Raw genomic sequence first — 15,321 nt, 5'->3', positions numbered from 1 at the left:
TAAGTCCAGGGAAGATACAATCCCCTCCCCCCACCCCTGTGCAGATCCAGGTAGGGAACTTCAACCAGACCATCGCCACACTGCAGCTGGGGGGCAGTGAGACCGCCATCATCGTGTCCATCGTCATCTGTAGTGTCCTGCTGCTGCTCTCCGTAGTTGGTAAGGAGCCCCACCCTCGTGTCGTTTTGGGGGGCAGACCTACCCCACTTTGCCTCAGCCCCTCTGAAGACCAGTGGGTAGGAGAGAAGGCATAGTGGGCCGGGGCAGACTGAACAAAGGCGTGAAGGTAGGAATGGGTGAGGCGCTCAGAGGGTGGTGAGGAGTGTGCCCCAGCCACAGCACAAAGGGTGGAGGACAATAGCTGTTGAGAAGTATGCTGGGCCCAGGCGATGGGCCCTGAGTGCCATGCAGAGGGATTCGGATCCTGTTCTCCAGTCAGTAGGGCCTGCTGAAGGTACTTATAAGAGGGCTGTTCAGGAAGATTAACCTTCCTCTTAGGTAGGCTATACCACTATTAAAATAATGGTTATGAAAGTAATGTATTCAATGTAGCATGGAAATTGAAGCCCTCATACACTGCTGGTGGGAATTTAAATGGTGCCATTGCCCTGGCAAACTCTCTGGCAGTTCCTCGACGTGTTAAATAAAGTTACCGTGTGACCCAGCAGTCCCCGTCCTGGGTATCTGCCCGAGAGAAATGAAAACATATGTCCACACAAGCACCTGTGCATGAATGTTCATAGCAGCATTATTCATCACCAAAAGTGGCAACAGCCCAGATGTCCATCAGCTGATGAATGGATAAAGCAAGTATGGTTTATCCATACCATGGGATAGTATTAAGCCATAAAGGAATATACATATTTGATACATCTCATTGTATGATATATATATATAGATATATTGTATCTCAGAAAGGCGTTATAAGTACTGCTTTGTAATTTTTTAGAAGTTCTGACACATGGTACAGCATGGATGCCCCTTGAGGATGTCATGATGAGTGAAAGATGCCAGACATTAAAGATCACATAGTTTGATTCCGTTTATATGAAATGTCTAGAATAGGCAAATCGATAAAGACAGAAAGCAAATTAGTGGTTGCCAGGGGCAGGGGGAGAGTGGATGGGGACTGACTACTTGTGGTTATGGGTCTTCAAGGGGCAGGGAAAGTGTGCTAAAATTAGATAGTGGTGATGGTTACACAACCCTGTGAATATACTAAAAGCCATTCAATTGTATGCTTTACATGGATAGACTATATGGCATGTGCATTATATCTCAATAAAACTGTTTTTAAAAAAGTAATATATTCAATGTAGAAAATTTAGGGAAAACTGGGATAGAATATATAATATATAAAAATATTATACATATTTTTTGGCTGCGTTGGGTCTTTGTTGCTGTGCATGGGCTTTCTCTAGTTGCGGTGAGCGGGGCCTACTCTTCGTGCGGTGCACGGGCTTCTCATTGCGGTGGCTTCTCTTGTTTCGGAGCACGGGCTCTAGGCACGCAGGCTTCAGTAGTTGTGGCATGTAGGGTCAGTAGTTGTGGCTTGTGGGCTCTAGAGCTCAGGCTCAGTAGTTATGGCGCACGGGCTTAGTAGCTCCGCGGCATGTGGGATCTTTCCCGACCAGAGCACGAACCCGTGTCACCTGCATTGGCAGGCGGATTCTTAAGCACCGCGCCACCAGGGAAGCCCCATGTATATTTTATGCATCTCGTTATATGAGATATATAGAGATGTGTTACATCCCAGAAAGGGGTTATAATATAATACTGCTTTGTAATCTTTTAAAAGTTTCTTAATTCACAAGTAATACCTCGTCGTTGTAGAAAGAACTGAAAATGCTAAATAGCAGAAGAAGAACAGAAATCACCCATAATTCTCTCATCTAGAGAAATCCACTGTTTACCACTATTTTATTTTTTTCACTCAAGTAATTTTTTTAAATTAATTTTTATATTATAGTTGATTTAAATTGTTGTGTTAGTTTCAAGTGTACAGCAAAGTGATTTAGTTATACATAAACATATATCCATTCTTTTTCAGATTCTTTTCCCATCTAGGTTATTAGAGTGTTGAGTGCAGTACTGTGTGCTATACAATAGGTCCTTGTTGGTTATCTGTTTTATATAGTCGTGTGTGTATGTTAATCCCAAACTCCTAATTTATCCCTCCTCCCACCTTCCCCCTTTGGTAACTGTAAGTTTGTTTTCAACGCCTGTGAGTCTGTTTGTTTTGTAAATAAGTTCATTTGTATCATTTTATTTTAGATTCCACATATAAGTGATATCGTGATATTTATCTTTCTCTGTCTGATGTCCTTCACTTAGTATGATCATCTCTAGGTCCATCCATGTTGTTGCAGGTGGCATTATTTCATTATTTTTTATGGCTGAGTAATATTCCATGGCATATATGTACCACATTTTCTTTATCCATTCCTCTGTTGGACATTTTGGTTGCTCCCATGTCTTGGCTATTGTAAATAATGCTGCAATGAACATTGGGGTGCATGTATCTTTTTGAATCATGGTTTTCTCTGGATATATGCCTGGGAGTGGGATTGCTGGGTTATATGGTAACTCTGTTTTTAGTTTTTTAAGGAACTTCCGTACTGTTCTCCATAGTGGCTGTATCAATTTACATTCCCACCAACAGTGCAAGAGGGTTCTCTTTTCTCCACACCCTCTCCAGCATTTATTGTTTGTAGACTTTTTGATGATGGCCATTCTGATCAGTGTGAGGTGATACCTCATTGTAGTTCTGATTTGCATTTCTCTAATAATTAGCAGTGTTGAGCATCTTTTCATGTGCTTTTGGCCATGTGTTTGTCTTCCCTAAAGAAATGTGTTTAGATTTTCCACCCATTTTTTGATTGGGTTGTTTGTTTTTTGATATTGAGCTACGTGAGCTGTTTGTATATTTTATAGATTAATCCCTTGTCGGTCACTTCATTTGCAAATATTTTCTCCCATTCTGTGGGTTGTGTTTCTGTTTTGTTTATGGTCTTTTGGGTTTTTGTTTTTGCTGTGCAAAAGCTTTTAAGTTTAATTAGGTCCCGTTTGTTTTTCTTTTTATTTTCGTTACTCTAGGAGGTGGATCACAAAAGATAATGCTGTGATTTATGTCAGAGTGTTCTGCCTATGTTTTCCGTTAAGAGTTTTATAGTTTCCAGCCTAACATTAGATCTGTAATCCATTTTGAGTTTATTTTTGTGTATGGTGTTACAGAATGTTCTAGTTTTTCTTTTACATGTAGCTGTCCAGTTTTTCCAGCACACTTATTGAAGAGACCGTCTTTTCTCCACTATATAGTCTTACCTCCTTTGTCATAGATTGATCATAGGTGCGTGGGTTTATCTCTGGGCTTTTTATCTGGTTCCATTTATCTGTATTTCTGTTTTTGTGCCAGTACCATACTGTTTTGATTACTGTAGCTTTGTAGTATAGTCTGAAGTCAGGGAGCCTGATTCCTCCAGCTCCATCTTTGTTTCTCAGGATTGTTTTGGCTATTCAGGGGTCTTTTGTGTTTCCATACAAATCGTAAAATTTTTTGTTCTAGTTCTGTGAAAAATGCCATCAGTAATTTAATAGGGATTGCATTGAATCTGTAGATTGCCTTGGGTAGTATAGTTATTTTCACAATATTGATTCTTCCAGTCCCAGAACATGGTATATTTTCCATCTGTTTGTGTTATCTTCAATTTCTTTTATCAGCGTCTGATAGGTTTCAGGGTATAGGTCTTTCGCCTCCTTAGGTAGGTTTATTCCTAGGTATTTTATTCTTTTCTATGCAGTGGTGAGTGGGCTTGTTTCCTTGATTTCTCTTTCGGATCTTTCATTGTTATTCTATAGCAATGCAAGAGATTTCTGTGTATTAATTTTGTATCCTGCTACTTTACCAAATTCATTGATTAGCTCTAGTAGTTTTCTGGCAGCATCTTTAGGATTTTCTATGTATAGTATCATGCCCTTTGCAAACAGTGACAGTTTTACTACTTCTTTTCCAATTTGGATTCCTTTAGTTCCCTTTCTTCTCTGATTGCTGCAGCTAGGACTTCCAAAACTATGTTGAATAATAGTGGCGAGAGTGGACATCATCATCTTGTTTCTGATCTTAGAGGAAATGCTTTCAGTTTTTCACCATTGAGGATGATGTTTGCTGTGGGTTTGTCATATATGGCCTTTATTATGTTGAGGTGGGTTCCCTCTGTGCCCACTTTCTGGAGAGTTTTTATCATAAATGGGTGTTGAATTTTGTCAGAAGCTTTTTCTGCGTCTATTGAGATGATCATATGGTTTTTATTTCTCAATAAATTTGTTAATATGGTGTATCACACTGATTTTTTTTGCAGATACTGAAAAATCCTTGCATCATTGGGATAAATCCCACTTGAGCATGGTGTATGATCCTTTTACTGTGTTGTTGGATTCGGTTTGTAGTATTTTGTTGAGGATTTTTGCATCTATGTTCATCAGTGATACTGGCCTGTATTTTTCTTTTTTTGTAGTATCTTTGTCTGGTTTTGGTATCAGGGTGATGGTGGCCTCATAGAATGAGTTTGAGAGTGTTCTTTCCTCTGCAGCTTTTTGGAATAGTTTCAGAAGGGTAGGTGTTTATCACTATTTTAAACAAACACACATTTCTTATTATAAGAATGGGACATGGAGCCTTATCTTCCTGGCCGTTTCCCAAGCCCTTGGCCCTGTAGTTTTCAACCCACTGGGGAGGAGAGGACCATGGGCTGAGGCGCCTACCCCAAGGAGCTGGAGCTGAGGGGTGCAGGCAGGACCTCTCCCTTCAGGCCCAGGCCCTGCACAGGGCAGGTACCGACAAATGCTCTCCGAAGGGCTTTCATTGGCCTGACCCGCCTCTCTGCTGCCCACAGCCCTGTTTGTCTTCTGCACCAAGAGCCGCCGCGCTGAGCGCTACTGGCAGAAGACACTGCTGCAGATGGAGGAGATGGAATCCCAGATCCGAGAGGAAATCCGTAAAGGTAGCGGGTGGCGACCATGCGGGACCTTGGGCCTCGGCTTCACCATCTGATCCACTCACAGCCACTGCCTGTTTACCAGGCTTTGCTGAGCTGCAGACGGACATGACGGATCTCACCAAGGAGCTGAACCGCAGCCAGGGCATCCCCTTCCTGGAGTACAAGCACTTTGTGACCCGCACCTTCTTCCCTAAGGTCAGTTCGGGCCCCTGCCGGCTACTTCAGGAGCTCCTCGACCCCTCCCTGGGCCCTGAGAACCTAGAGGGCACTTCTGTGCTGATGGGAGAACTTGACAAGTGCAGCCTGGGCCCCTTGAGCAGTGCGAAACCTGCACGCCTGCCTGTGGCAGCCTGGGCCCCTGCCCTGGCCTGCCGAGGGAGAGGGCCCAGTTTCCCCCCCTTTCCTTCTCTGCCCACTGACGTTTTAATTGTCCATACAGAAGCTGGCGGCCAGGCCCACTTCTCTCCTGGGGGTGCTGGGCATGCCTCCCCTCTCAGGGGGTGAGTAGAGGCACCAGTTCACTGCCAGCCCCTCTCCTTTCTGAGCCTCTTCCCAGGGAGGCTTCTCTGGGTCTCCACATCTCCTCCTTCTGTCCACTGCACTCTGTCCCATCCCTTCCATGCCTCCTTGTGCTGCTCCAGGGGCCGCTGCCTTGTCCCCACCTTCCCTGGCCTGTCAGGAGTGTTTATGCCAGTGGCCAGCAGCCTCCGCTGGCCCTGTCCACACTGTTCTCCATGCAGCAGCCGCAGAGAGCCCATATTGTGGTCCCTGCAGGCATTTCTGCCTCAGTTTCCCTCATTCTGCACAGAGCTGCTGTGGCTTCCCCTTCAGCCTCGTGCACTCGAGCTTTGCCACACCTGGGCTCATGCTGCTTCTGCTCCTTTTCCTTCAGGAAGCCCCCGAGGACTCCCCTCCCCTCTCCTCTGGAGTCCTATGGCACCTGGGTGTGGCCCACTGCCTCTTCTTCCTTTGTAAAGTGGGCTTTGGCATTTGTCGAGTGGCCCCTGCATGCGTCAGGGGAAGGTGCAGCCCTGCCGAGATGCTGGGGGTCTGCGGCCCTGCTGAAGGGCTGGGGGGTCTGCCTCCACAGTGCTCCTCCCTCTATGAAGAGCGTTACGTCCTGCCCTCCCAGACCCTCAATTCCCCGGGCAGCTCCCTGGTGCAGGAGACCCACCCACTGCTGGGAGAGTGGAAGGTGAGTAGCCCTCCACCCGTACACACACACACACACATTGGGCTGCCTCAGGGCAACCCCATCTCTCTCTGGGCCCCACTTTCCAGCTCATCTGACCCATTGATCCTAATCATGGGAAGTTGGGAGGAACCTGCCATTGTATGGTAGTGAGCCCTCCATCACAGGAGGTATTCAAGGGGCCATTCAGGGTGTTCTACATGCTGACCCCCAGGCCAGGTAGAGATGGGAGAGGATTGGGTCCCCCTGGACATCCCACTCCCCCTGCTGCTTAGAGAATGGAAGGTGGGAGGGCCCCCCCCCCCCACCTCACACAGGGATACTGGGTTGCCTTCAGCCACCCTTGCCTGAGCCTCACTTTTCAATTCAACTGAGCCACTGTTCCCATTCACAGGGAGGTAGGAGGCGTCTACCACTAAAGGTAATGAGTTCCCCCTCCCAGGAAGCACTTGAGGAGCCATTCAGGGCATCCTAAGTGCTGACTCCTAGGCCAGGCAGAGACACTGGACCTCTGTGGACACCCCCTCACTGAATGCTTCTGCAGATCCCCGAGAGCTGCCGGCCCAACATGGAAGAGGGCATCAGCCTGTTCTCCTCGCTGCTCAACAACAAGCACTTCCTCATCGTCTTCGTCCACGCACTGGAGCAACAGAAGGACTTCGCAGTGCGGGACAGGTCAGGCTGCGAGGCTCTGGGGGAGGCCAGGGGCCTGCTGGAGGCCACCCAGCCGGTCCTGGGTCTGCCTGGCTGGATCCAAGCCTGGGCCAGTTTCCAAATCACCATGTCCTTGGGGCAGCTGGCATCTCCCCAGCGTCAGACCCTGGGTGCTGGGGCGTTGGAGGTCCTGAGACCCCCTCCCCATTCTTCCCCTTCCTGGTCTGCTTGCCAGGACAGGGCTCGTGGGCATGGCGGTTGCTGTGCATGGTAGGGAAGGTAGCCCTTTCTCCAGCGAGATTTTAGTCACACTCACCCGTCCATCCAGCGACAAGGTAGCAGCAGAACCCCCACTGCGTGGTCCTCGGAGCCCAGGGCCTTGCGGTGCGGGTGGTGCTGACGCCCCCAGCCCATGCCCACCCACAGGTGCAGCCTGGCCTCCCTGATGACCATTGCACTCCACGGCAAGCTCGAGTACTATACGGGCATCATGAAGGAGCTGCTGGTGGACCTCATCGACGCCTCGGCCGCCAAGAACCCCAAGCTCATGCTGAGGCGCACGGAGTCCGTGGTCGAGAAGATGCTCACCAACTGGATGTCCATCTGCATGTACAGCTGCCTGAGGGTGAGGGTGCCGGGCAGCTGTGCCGCCGCCTGGACCTGATTTCATTTTATTCTCATGCCAACTCTGCCGAAGGGATTATCATGTTCTTTGTGCAGACGTGGAATGGGGGGCTCAGAGGGCACAGGGACAGCCCCATAGGATCCATTATACAGATGGGGAAACTGAGGCTCAGAGAAGGCCTGACTTCCTGCAAGGGCTCAGAGCCAGCCCAGGACGGAACAGAGGCTCTGTCAGTGGCATTGTTTCAGAAGATTGTTTTCTCAGTCCTCATATGCCCCCTGATGTGCCTTTGAGTCCAGCTCTGCCACTTCCCTGCTGGGTGACCCTGAGCAGGTTGCTTGCCCTTTCTGAGTCTCGGCGTCTCAGCAATGAGAATGACACCCCATACCTGGAAGGGTTGCTGGCAGGATGAAATGAATGTGGCCACCCACATTAGGCGATGTCCGAGCTTGGAGTCCACAGAGACACCTCTGGGTGGGGGATGGGAGGCAGTGGCACCAGGATCAAAAGGACGGTATGAGCAGGCAGCCACGGAGGTATTGGCAGAAGCGGGTAGCGAAGGCATTCCAGGTTGGGGCCGGACTCTGGAGTGTGGGCTGGAGGCCAGGGGCTGGGCCAGGCAGTCTGGCCTCAGCCTCTGACAGGCGCGCACCTTCCGCAGGAGACGGTGGGGGAGCCGTTCTTCCTGCTCCTGTGCGCCATCAAGCAGCAGATCAACAAGGGCTCCATCGACGCCATCACAGGCAAGGCCCGCTACACGCTCAACGAGGAGTGGCTGCTGCGGGAGAACATCGAGGCCAAGCCCCGGGTGAGCCGGGCGGGCGGGCAGGGAGGGGTCCCGCACCCCCGGAGAGTCCCGGCTCCACTGCTGCCCGCCCCCCCCACTCCCCACAGGCTGTCTCCCCTCCAGGGCCCGGTGGTCGCCCGCTGACCCTCCCCCTCTCTCCTGCAGAATCTGAACGTGTCCTTCCAGGGCTGCGGTATGGACTCGCTGAGCGTGCGGGCCATGGACACAGACACGCTGACTCAGGTGAAGGAGAAGATCCTGGAAGCCTTCTGCAAGAACGTGCCCTACTCCCAGTGGCCGCGTGCCGAGGACGTCGACCTAGGTGGGCAGGGTAGGGCAGGGGCGGCAGGCGTGGGGCTGCTTCAGCAGCGCAGGCTCCTGCCTTGGGCGCACACACTCCCGCCGCTCATTAGATGTGCGCTAGCTGTGGCTCTGGGGACGTGCAGACAGATCAGCTGCCGGGAGCTCTGTGTGGGGCGGGGAGGGGAGACAGGGCCTGCGGTGGGAGGCCGATGCAGGCTGCTGCCCCAGCAGCTCTGAGATCCCTGTGATAGCCCCGAGGATGAGGCCTTTCCAGAGCTCCTGCTCTGCGCCCGGCACCCTCTCCCCTCCCCATCTCCCAGATGGACGAGTAGAGGCTCAGAGACAGGGGTGGGTGCCCCCGGTTCTCTCCCCGTGTGGCCCGCTGGGAGCCTGCCTCCCCGTGGCCCCTGCTCCCAGCCCTGATGCCCTTCCCCCTGCCCGCAGAGTGGTTCGCCTCGAGCACGCAGAGCTACATCCTGCGGGACCTGGACGACACCTCGGTGGTCGAGGACGGCCGCAAGAAGCTCAACACGCTGGCCCACTACAAGGTGGGCCCCGGCTCCACCCACCTCCCACCACTCCCAACCTCCCTGACCTCCGACCTCTGACCTCGGCCTCTCTCCCCCTCAGATCCCTGAAGGTGCCTCCCTGGCCATGAGCCTCACAGACAAGAAGGACAACACCCTGGGCCGAGGTAGTGCTGGTGGACGTGGGGAGGGCCCCTTCTGAGCGGCCCCAGTGGGGAAGCTGAGGCTTGGAGGGACGAGGCTGGGCCGGGCTGAGGCTCCCTGCTGGGGGCGGGGCCGGGCCCCCCTGCCGCAGGGCTGCTTGGCAGGGCCTGTGGCCAGGCCTCTCAGCGCTGGATTCCTGCAGGCAGCAGAGAGAGGCCCCAGGAGGGTGGGATGTGATTCCAAGAGGCCATGTGGGCTTTGGCCTGTGTCCCCGCCTCAAACATCCCATTCATACCTTCAGATGCCCCAGGCCTGGGGTCCTAGGCTCCTCTGGGTCTTGGGGTTCCCTCCTGAGGCAAGGAGCAGGCTCTCGGGTCTCTCCCAGTGAGGTCTGGGCTGGGGGGTGAGGGCCGCCGCCCTGCCCTACTCGAGGGGCCGTGACCGTCTCCCTGCTGCTGCCGTCACCTGGTGGATGTTTCCGTCTGTCAACGCCTCTGTCTTTCTCTCTCTACCTCATTCTCTGCGTGTGTCTCTGGATCTCGCTCTCAGCTCTCTTACTTTGCATTTCTCTCTCTGTGCCTTGTTCTCTCCACATGTCCGTTTCGCTCTGTCCATGGAGCTCAGTTTCTTTCTCCATCTTTTGGTCTCCATTTCTGTTTCTCTCTCTCCCCACTCCTCTCTCGTTTATTGTGCGTGTTTTCCCTCTCGCAGTGAAAGACTTGGACACAGAGAAGTATTTCCATTTGGTGAGTGCCCTGCCTCCGGCCCTGGGCGTGCCCGCCCTTCACTGGGTGTCGGCTTGGCTTCCTGCCACCCTGGGCCTCTGGGGGCAGTGCTTGCAGGCCCTGGGAAAGGCTGGAGTGGGGAGCGGGAACGGGACCCAGGGTAGCTCGCGTGCACCACAAAGAGGGCCCAGTGCCCACGGGCGGCCGGGGATGGTGCCTGGCGCCAGCACTGACCACTGCCCTGGCCTCCCAGGTGCTGCCCACGGATGAGCTGGCAGAGCCCAAGAAGTCCCACCGGCAGAGCCACCGCAAGAAGGTGCTACCAGAGATCTACCTGACCCGCCTGCTGTCCACCAAGGTGGGCCCACCCTCATCTCTGTGTTCTCACTCCAGTGGGTCAGCTGTGAGCACACACTTGGAGTGAGGGGGACAGTGCTTCCCCTGTGGGGCCAGCCAGGCTCTGGGGCGAGAGGCTGAGGGCTTTGGGTCCCAGCTGAGGAGGGGTTTGCTCCCAGCATGAAGGGTGCCCGATGACAACTTCTCTATCAGCCCGTGTGACATGGAGGGCAGCAGAGGCCCAGTGATGCCCCCAAGGCCACACTGCTGGGGCAGCAGAGTGGGCGCCTGAGAGCTCACACTCCAGCCCAGCAATTCCCTGCTCTATGTCTCAGTCCTTCCAACACCCTTGTGGGGTAGGTTGCACTAACCCGTTTCACAGACAGGAAGACCGAGGCCCAGAGAGGTTAGATGACCAGCCTGATGCCACGTAGCTTCCCCATTCACCCAGCACTGCTCAGTCCCAGCACCACGGGCTCCCCTGAACTGCCAGCGGTGCCTGCTTACCCGCCTCTGTGTGGTCTTGGGCTGACGACGGCCACCTCCTTCCATGCAGGGCACGCTGCAGAAGTTTCTGGATGACCTGTTCAAGGCCATTCTGAGTATCCGTGAAGACAAGCCCCCACTGGCTGTCAAGTACTTCTTTGACTTCCTGGAAGAGCAAGCAGAGAAGAGGGGGATCTCAGACCCTGACACCCTACACATCTGGAAGACCAACAGGTGGTGGGCCAGTGTGGTGTGGGTGGGAGGCCAGGGGGGGAGGGCTGTGTGATTCACTCTATCATTGGGGGCAGCAGTGGTGCGGGGGTTCAGAGCCTGGTCTCTCAGCCCACCGGCCTGGGTTCAATCCCTTATGCCATTCCAAGCTGTGTGACCTTGGGTAAGTGACTTAACCTCTCTGTGCTTTAGTTTCTCCTAGCTATAAAACCAGGGCAGTAAAAGTAACCCACTTTAATTGTAAGAATTAACTAAAAGTGAGCATTGTCTAAGTTCTGCCCTTACCATCACTCTCCTCCACCCCTCTGCGGTGGGCACCGTCAGCTCCGTTTTACATATGAGCACACTGAGGCTCGTGGAGATGTTCCTGCCCCCGATCACATCCCTCCTTTGAGGCACGGTTTACCTTTTCATGGTCACAAACCCCAACAAGAAGTTGTTGAAAACCTTAGCCTAACGCTCAGAAAAACATGCCGCAGACCTAGAAGTTTCTGTGTAGCTGCAGGGGCTGCTCAGAGCTCTGGTTGGGGTGGGGTGGGGGGTCTGTATGTCCCAGGCTGCCCAGTCACTGGGGAGGAGGGTGTTACCAACCCTCTGGCCCCCTGAGGCTAAGGATCCAGGCCTCTTCCCTCCCTCAGTTTGCCTGGTGACCCAGTTAATGATGGACTTCCCGCAGCCATGCAGGGGCTGGAGGAGGAGCCATGGGCTGCGAGGCGGGGGCAGGGCGGGGGTTCTAATGGGAACCAGGACTGTCTCGCTGGCTCCAGGCTGCTGCGTGAGAGTGGGCGACTCTGCAGGGGTGGGGCGGGCAGCAAGGGTGAAGTCAGGCCTTGCAGCTCCTGCCGCAGCCCGTGGCCCTCTCCACACAGGAAACCCGGCTCCCAGCCCCTCTGCTGCCCCAGCCGGCCGGGGATGGCCATCAGCCGCATTTGTGGGGGAGCAAACCGAGGTTTCCAGAGGTTCCGTCCTGTGACTAGTCTCCGCTGGCCTCGAGGGGCAAAGCCAGCCTGTCCCAAGCCCCCTCGGCAACCACTGCCTCTGCTGCCCACCCCCAGGGGGGGCTCACGCCGCTGCCCCTGTCACTCTCTGTCCCACAGCCTTCCTCTCCGGTTCTGGGTGAACATCCTAAAAAACCCACAGTTTGTCTTTGACATCGAGAAGACGGACCACATCGATGCCTGCCTCTCAGTCATCGCACAGGCCTTCATCGACGCCTGTTCCATCTCGGACCTGCAGCTGGGCAAGGTCAGCTGCTCCTGGGCAGGCCATCTGGTGCTGATGGGGACGGAGATCTTCCTGGGAGGGGAAACAAAAGAGCTCAGATCTGGGGGACGTGGGAATGAACGCGGTCATCAGAAGCGGGCGGGGGGACTCCCAGAAACCGCCACCCACAGTCAAACTACGTGGCTGCAGACTGGCTGCAGCTGCCTCAGGTGTGCCCCGCACCAGTTCCCAACGCTGAGGCCGTGGAGCCAGGCCGGGAGAAGCCAGAGTGAACGTGGAAAGCCTGTGTGGTCTGGCACACCATCGGAGACCCGTGGGCTCCGGACGGCAGCCCTGATGGTCAAGAGCCATCCAGTGGGCACTGAGTGAAGGGGTGGGCAGAGGGGGGCACAAGTGACCAAGACCTTTGAATACATGCAGGAGGGAGACCCCTGAGGCATCTGTCTGCAGGGAGAGGACCCAGCTGGCTTTAGCAGGCCCGGAGGGGAGAGAGCGGCATTCCAGGCCGAGGGAAGGGCCTGGGCCGGGCAGGGAGGCTGTGAGCGTTAATGAAATGGTAGAGTTAGACCTGCCCCTGCAGGAGGGCCGGTGCCCGGCCCTGTGTTTAGCCCATGACTTTCAGAGAGAGGCCACGAGAGGCAGAAAATGCCGTCACCTCTCACACACTATCTCGGAAAGCAGGACGCCCATGACAGAGAACTGGGAACATACTTGGCACGTTTTGCTTTCAGGCGTAGGAAACATGTGGTGGGAAATATTCCACTGAGACAGCAGTCAGGCTTCCAGAAATCTTAGCCACCAAGGCCCATATCCCTAAGCAAGGATACAAACAAAACAGCCTGCGTGTCAGAGAGCTGGCACAAGCCCATGCACTTTCCCCCCAGAAGTCGGTCCCCCCTTGAGGTCATCACCCTGACACTTCTGTAGAAAATAGGGCAGGGGTTCCAAGTACAAGGGCGGAGAGGAGAGGGGTGGGGGTCCCTGGTCCAAAGCCCGCAGGGCGGGGACGTTCAGTGATGGGCTCGTTTGTGTGGCAGGAGAGACGAGGGCTCATCCAGGAGAAAACGAGTCTGTGTCTGAATCCCTCACTCCCCTCTGCCCAGGACTCACCAACCAACAAGCTCCTCTACGCCAAGGAGATTCCCGAGTACCGGAAAATCGTGCAGCGCTACTACAAACAGATCCATGACATGACTCCGCTCAGCGAGCAGGAAATGAACGCGCACCTGGCGGAGGAGTCACGGGTGCGCCGCAGGACCTTGCCGGGCGGGACTTGACTGTCAGCGAGGAGCTGTGTTTAAGCAGCGAGTCTTGGCTGGGCTGGGCCTGGTTTTGACCATGGAGTCAACCTCTCTCCGACTTCCGCCTTGTCTTTCCTCACAGAAATACCAGAATGAGTTCAACACCAACGTGGCCATGGCTGAGATTTATAAATACGCCAAGAGGTATCGCCCACAGGTGAGTAGCCCCCAGTGCGAGGCCCCCCTCGGAGCTACAATGCCCCCATGTCAGCCCTGCTCACTGCCACCTGCTCAGGGAAACAAACCCAGGGTGAGGGTCCCTCTCAGGCATTCATATCCCCAGGACGTTTCCGCTTTGGGGTGGCCACCAGCAGTGGAAATCCAGGCGGTGTGTTCTCCCCCAGGATGTGCAGTGGGACCTGGGGGTCCTGGGCCCGGGCTTTGGCCCAGCTCCCTCCGCTTCCCCCTCAGATCATGAGCGCCCTGGAGGCAAACCCCACAGCCCGGAGGACGCAGCTGCAGCACAAGTTTGAGCAGGTGGTGGCCCTGATGGAGGACAACATCTACGAGTGCTACAGCGAGGCCTGAGCCTGGGGGATGGCAGGACGGGCGCCCTCCCTCGAGTTCGCTTTGTCCCCAGTGCCTCGGACTCCGGCTGGGAAACAACGCAGCACGAGGGGCCTCTCTGAGCCAGCCAGCGGAGCCCCCAGCCCTGGCCCCTTGGGCACCATCCCCTCCCACCTGCCCCCAGACCCGGCTCTGGGCTGGGGGCTCAAATGCTGCAGCCGTTCCCCGGTAAGGCTCCCACCGTCCACCCAGCACAGCCTGGACGGCACCCCACTTGCTCTGCCCTGCACGGCCCAGTGCTAACGAACCCACCGATGGGCAAACAGGCCACCCGGCCCTGAGGTCGCAGCCGGAAACACTACCTCATCCTACCCGGTGGAGGGGAGGCCCCTTGAACCAGCCTTCAGCTGGTTTCCACTTCTTCAACCACCAAAATGTTGTCCCCTTCTCTACTCACCTGCAGAGGACCCTGGCCACACGCCATCCAGCAGCGTCAGGTTTCTGTTCTTGAGCGGCCGCTGGCTGAGTGGGCAGCACCACTGCCCGCGGGAGGCTCTGTGCTGCCCTGGGAGCCGGGCGGGCAGGGGCCGAGGGGACAGGTGCTGGGCGATCCTGGTCTCGAGGGAGGGGAGGGGGCTGAGTTGCACCGAGGCTGTAGCTGGGCTACTTGATCTTGCTGGAAGTGTTTCTAAAGAGAGCACCACTTTTTGTTGTTGTTTTTTTTAAAAAAAGCTTTTATATATTAAAAAACTTATCGTGCGCCAACTGTGAATAGCTGCCACTAGTGCAGAGGACCCGGGGAGGGGTCCCGAGGGGCTCCCAGCGCAACACTGGAAATGACTGTTCCAGGGGACAGGCAGACCTGGCAGAGACCCCCCGCACCCTGAGAACACCGTCCTTTCTGTTCTGCCAGAAGCGGCTGGCTGGGGCTGACCCAGCCAGTGCTGGGACAGGTCGCAGACCTTGGGGCTGGGCTGGAGGGGGAGGCTGGGATGCTCTGGAACCTTCTTTATAATAAAAGCCTGATGGGAAAACCTGCCGTGGGCTCCAGCCTTTATCCTGAGATGGCTGTACTTGTAGCAGAAAGGAGGGAGGGGGGCCTGGCTTAGGACCCTGCCCGGCTCCCCTCGTGAGGGGTGGGCAGATACCAACTCCGCTTCCAAGGAGGTTCAGTGGGGAAATGCGGGCATCCACTGACCACCAGGAATATGTCACAGCTGCTGTGTGCCGTCTACCCCTGGGTAGGCCCTGCTCCTAACCTACTTACCTATGTAATAAGCCG

The 15,321-nt window shown here is 54.7% G+C and overlaps 1 protein-coding gene across 2 annotated transcripts in view; it reads left to right on the top strand.

The window, feature by feature from the left end:
* Positions 1-15,068, top strand: part of PLXND1 (plexin D1) — a 51,970-nt gene extending 36,902 nt beyond the window's left edge. The window contains exons 20-36 of one of the 2 annotated variants that reach the window (XM_079933876.1): positions 45-159; positions 4,893-5,000; positions 5,080-5,192; positions 6,130-6,192; positions 6,734-6,864; positions 7,270-7,468; positions 8,130-8,276; positions 8,421-8,577; positions 9,003-9,106; positions 9,189-9,252; positions 9,941-9,975; positions 10,208-10,312; positions 10,847-11,010; positions 12,105-12,252; positions 13,335-13,475; positions 13,615-13,689; positions 13,944-15,068. In XM_079933876.1, coding sequence (XP_079790002.1) covers positions 45-159; positions 4,893-5,000; positions 5,080-5,192; positions 6,130-6,192; positions 6,734-6,864; positions 7,270-7,468; positions 8,130-8,276; positions 8,421-8,577; positions 9,003-9,106; positions 9,189-9,252; positions 9,941-9,975; positions 10,208-10,312; positions 10,847-11,010; positions 12,105-12,252; positions 13,335-13,475; positions 13,615-13,689; positions 13,944-14,060 — 1,986 coding nt within the window. In that variant the 3' untranslated portion in view covers positions 14,061-15,068. Of the gene's footprint in view, positions 1-44; positions 160-4,892; positions 5,001-5,079; positions 5,193-6,087; positions 6,193-6,733; positions 6,865-7,269; positions 7,469-8,129; positions 8,277-8,420; positions 8,578-9,002; positions 9,107-9,188; positions 9,253-9,940; positions 9,976-10,207; positions 10,313-10,846; positions 11,011-12,104; positions 12,253-13,334; positions 13,476-13,614; positions 13,690-13,943 lie in introns of both variants that reach the window. The other variant, XM_079933875.1, reaches the window with a different exon arrangement.
* The last annotated feature ends 253 nt before the right edge of the window (positions 15,069-15,321 follow it).

The sequence above is a fragment of the Stenella coeruleoalba genome, assembly GCF_951394435.1.
Source record: "Stenella coeruleoalba genome assembly, chromosome: 10".
Taxonomy (NCBI): domain Eukaryota; kingdom Metazoa; phylum Chordata; class Mammalia; order Artiodactyla; family Delphinidae; genus Stenella; species Stenella coeruleoalba.
This window is presented reverse-complemented; position numbering and strand designations above follow the sequence as displayed.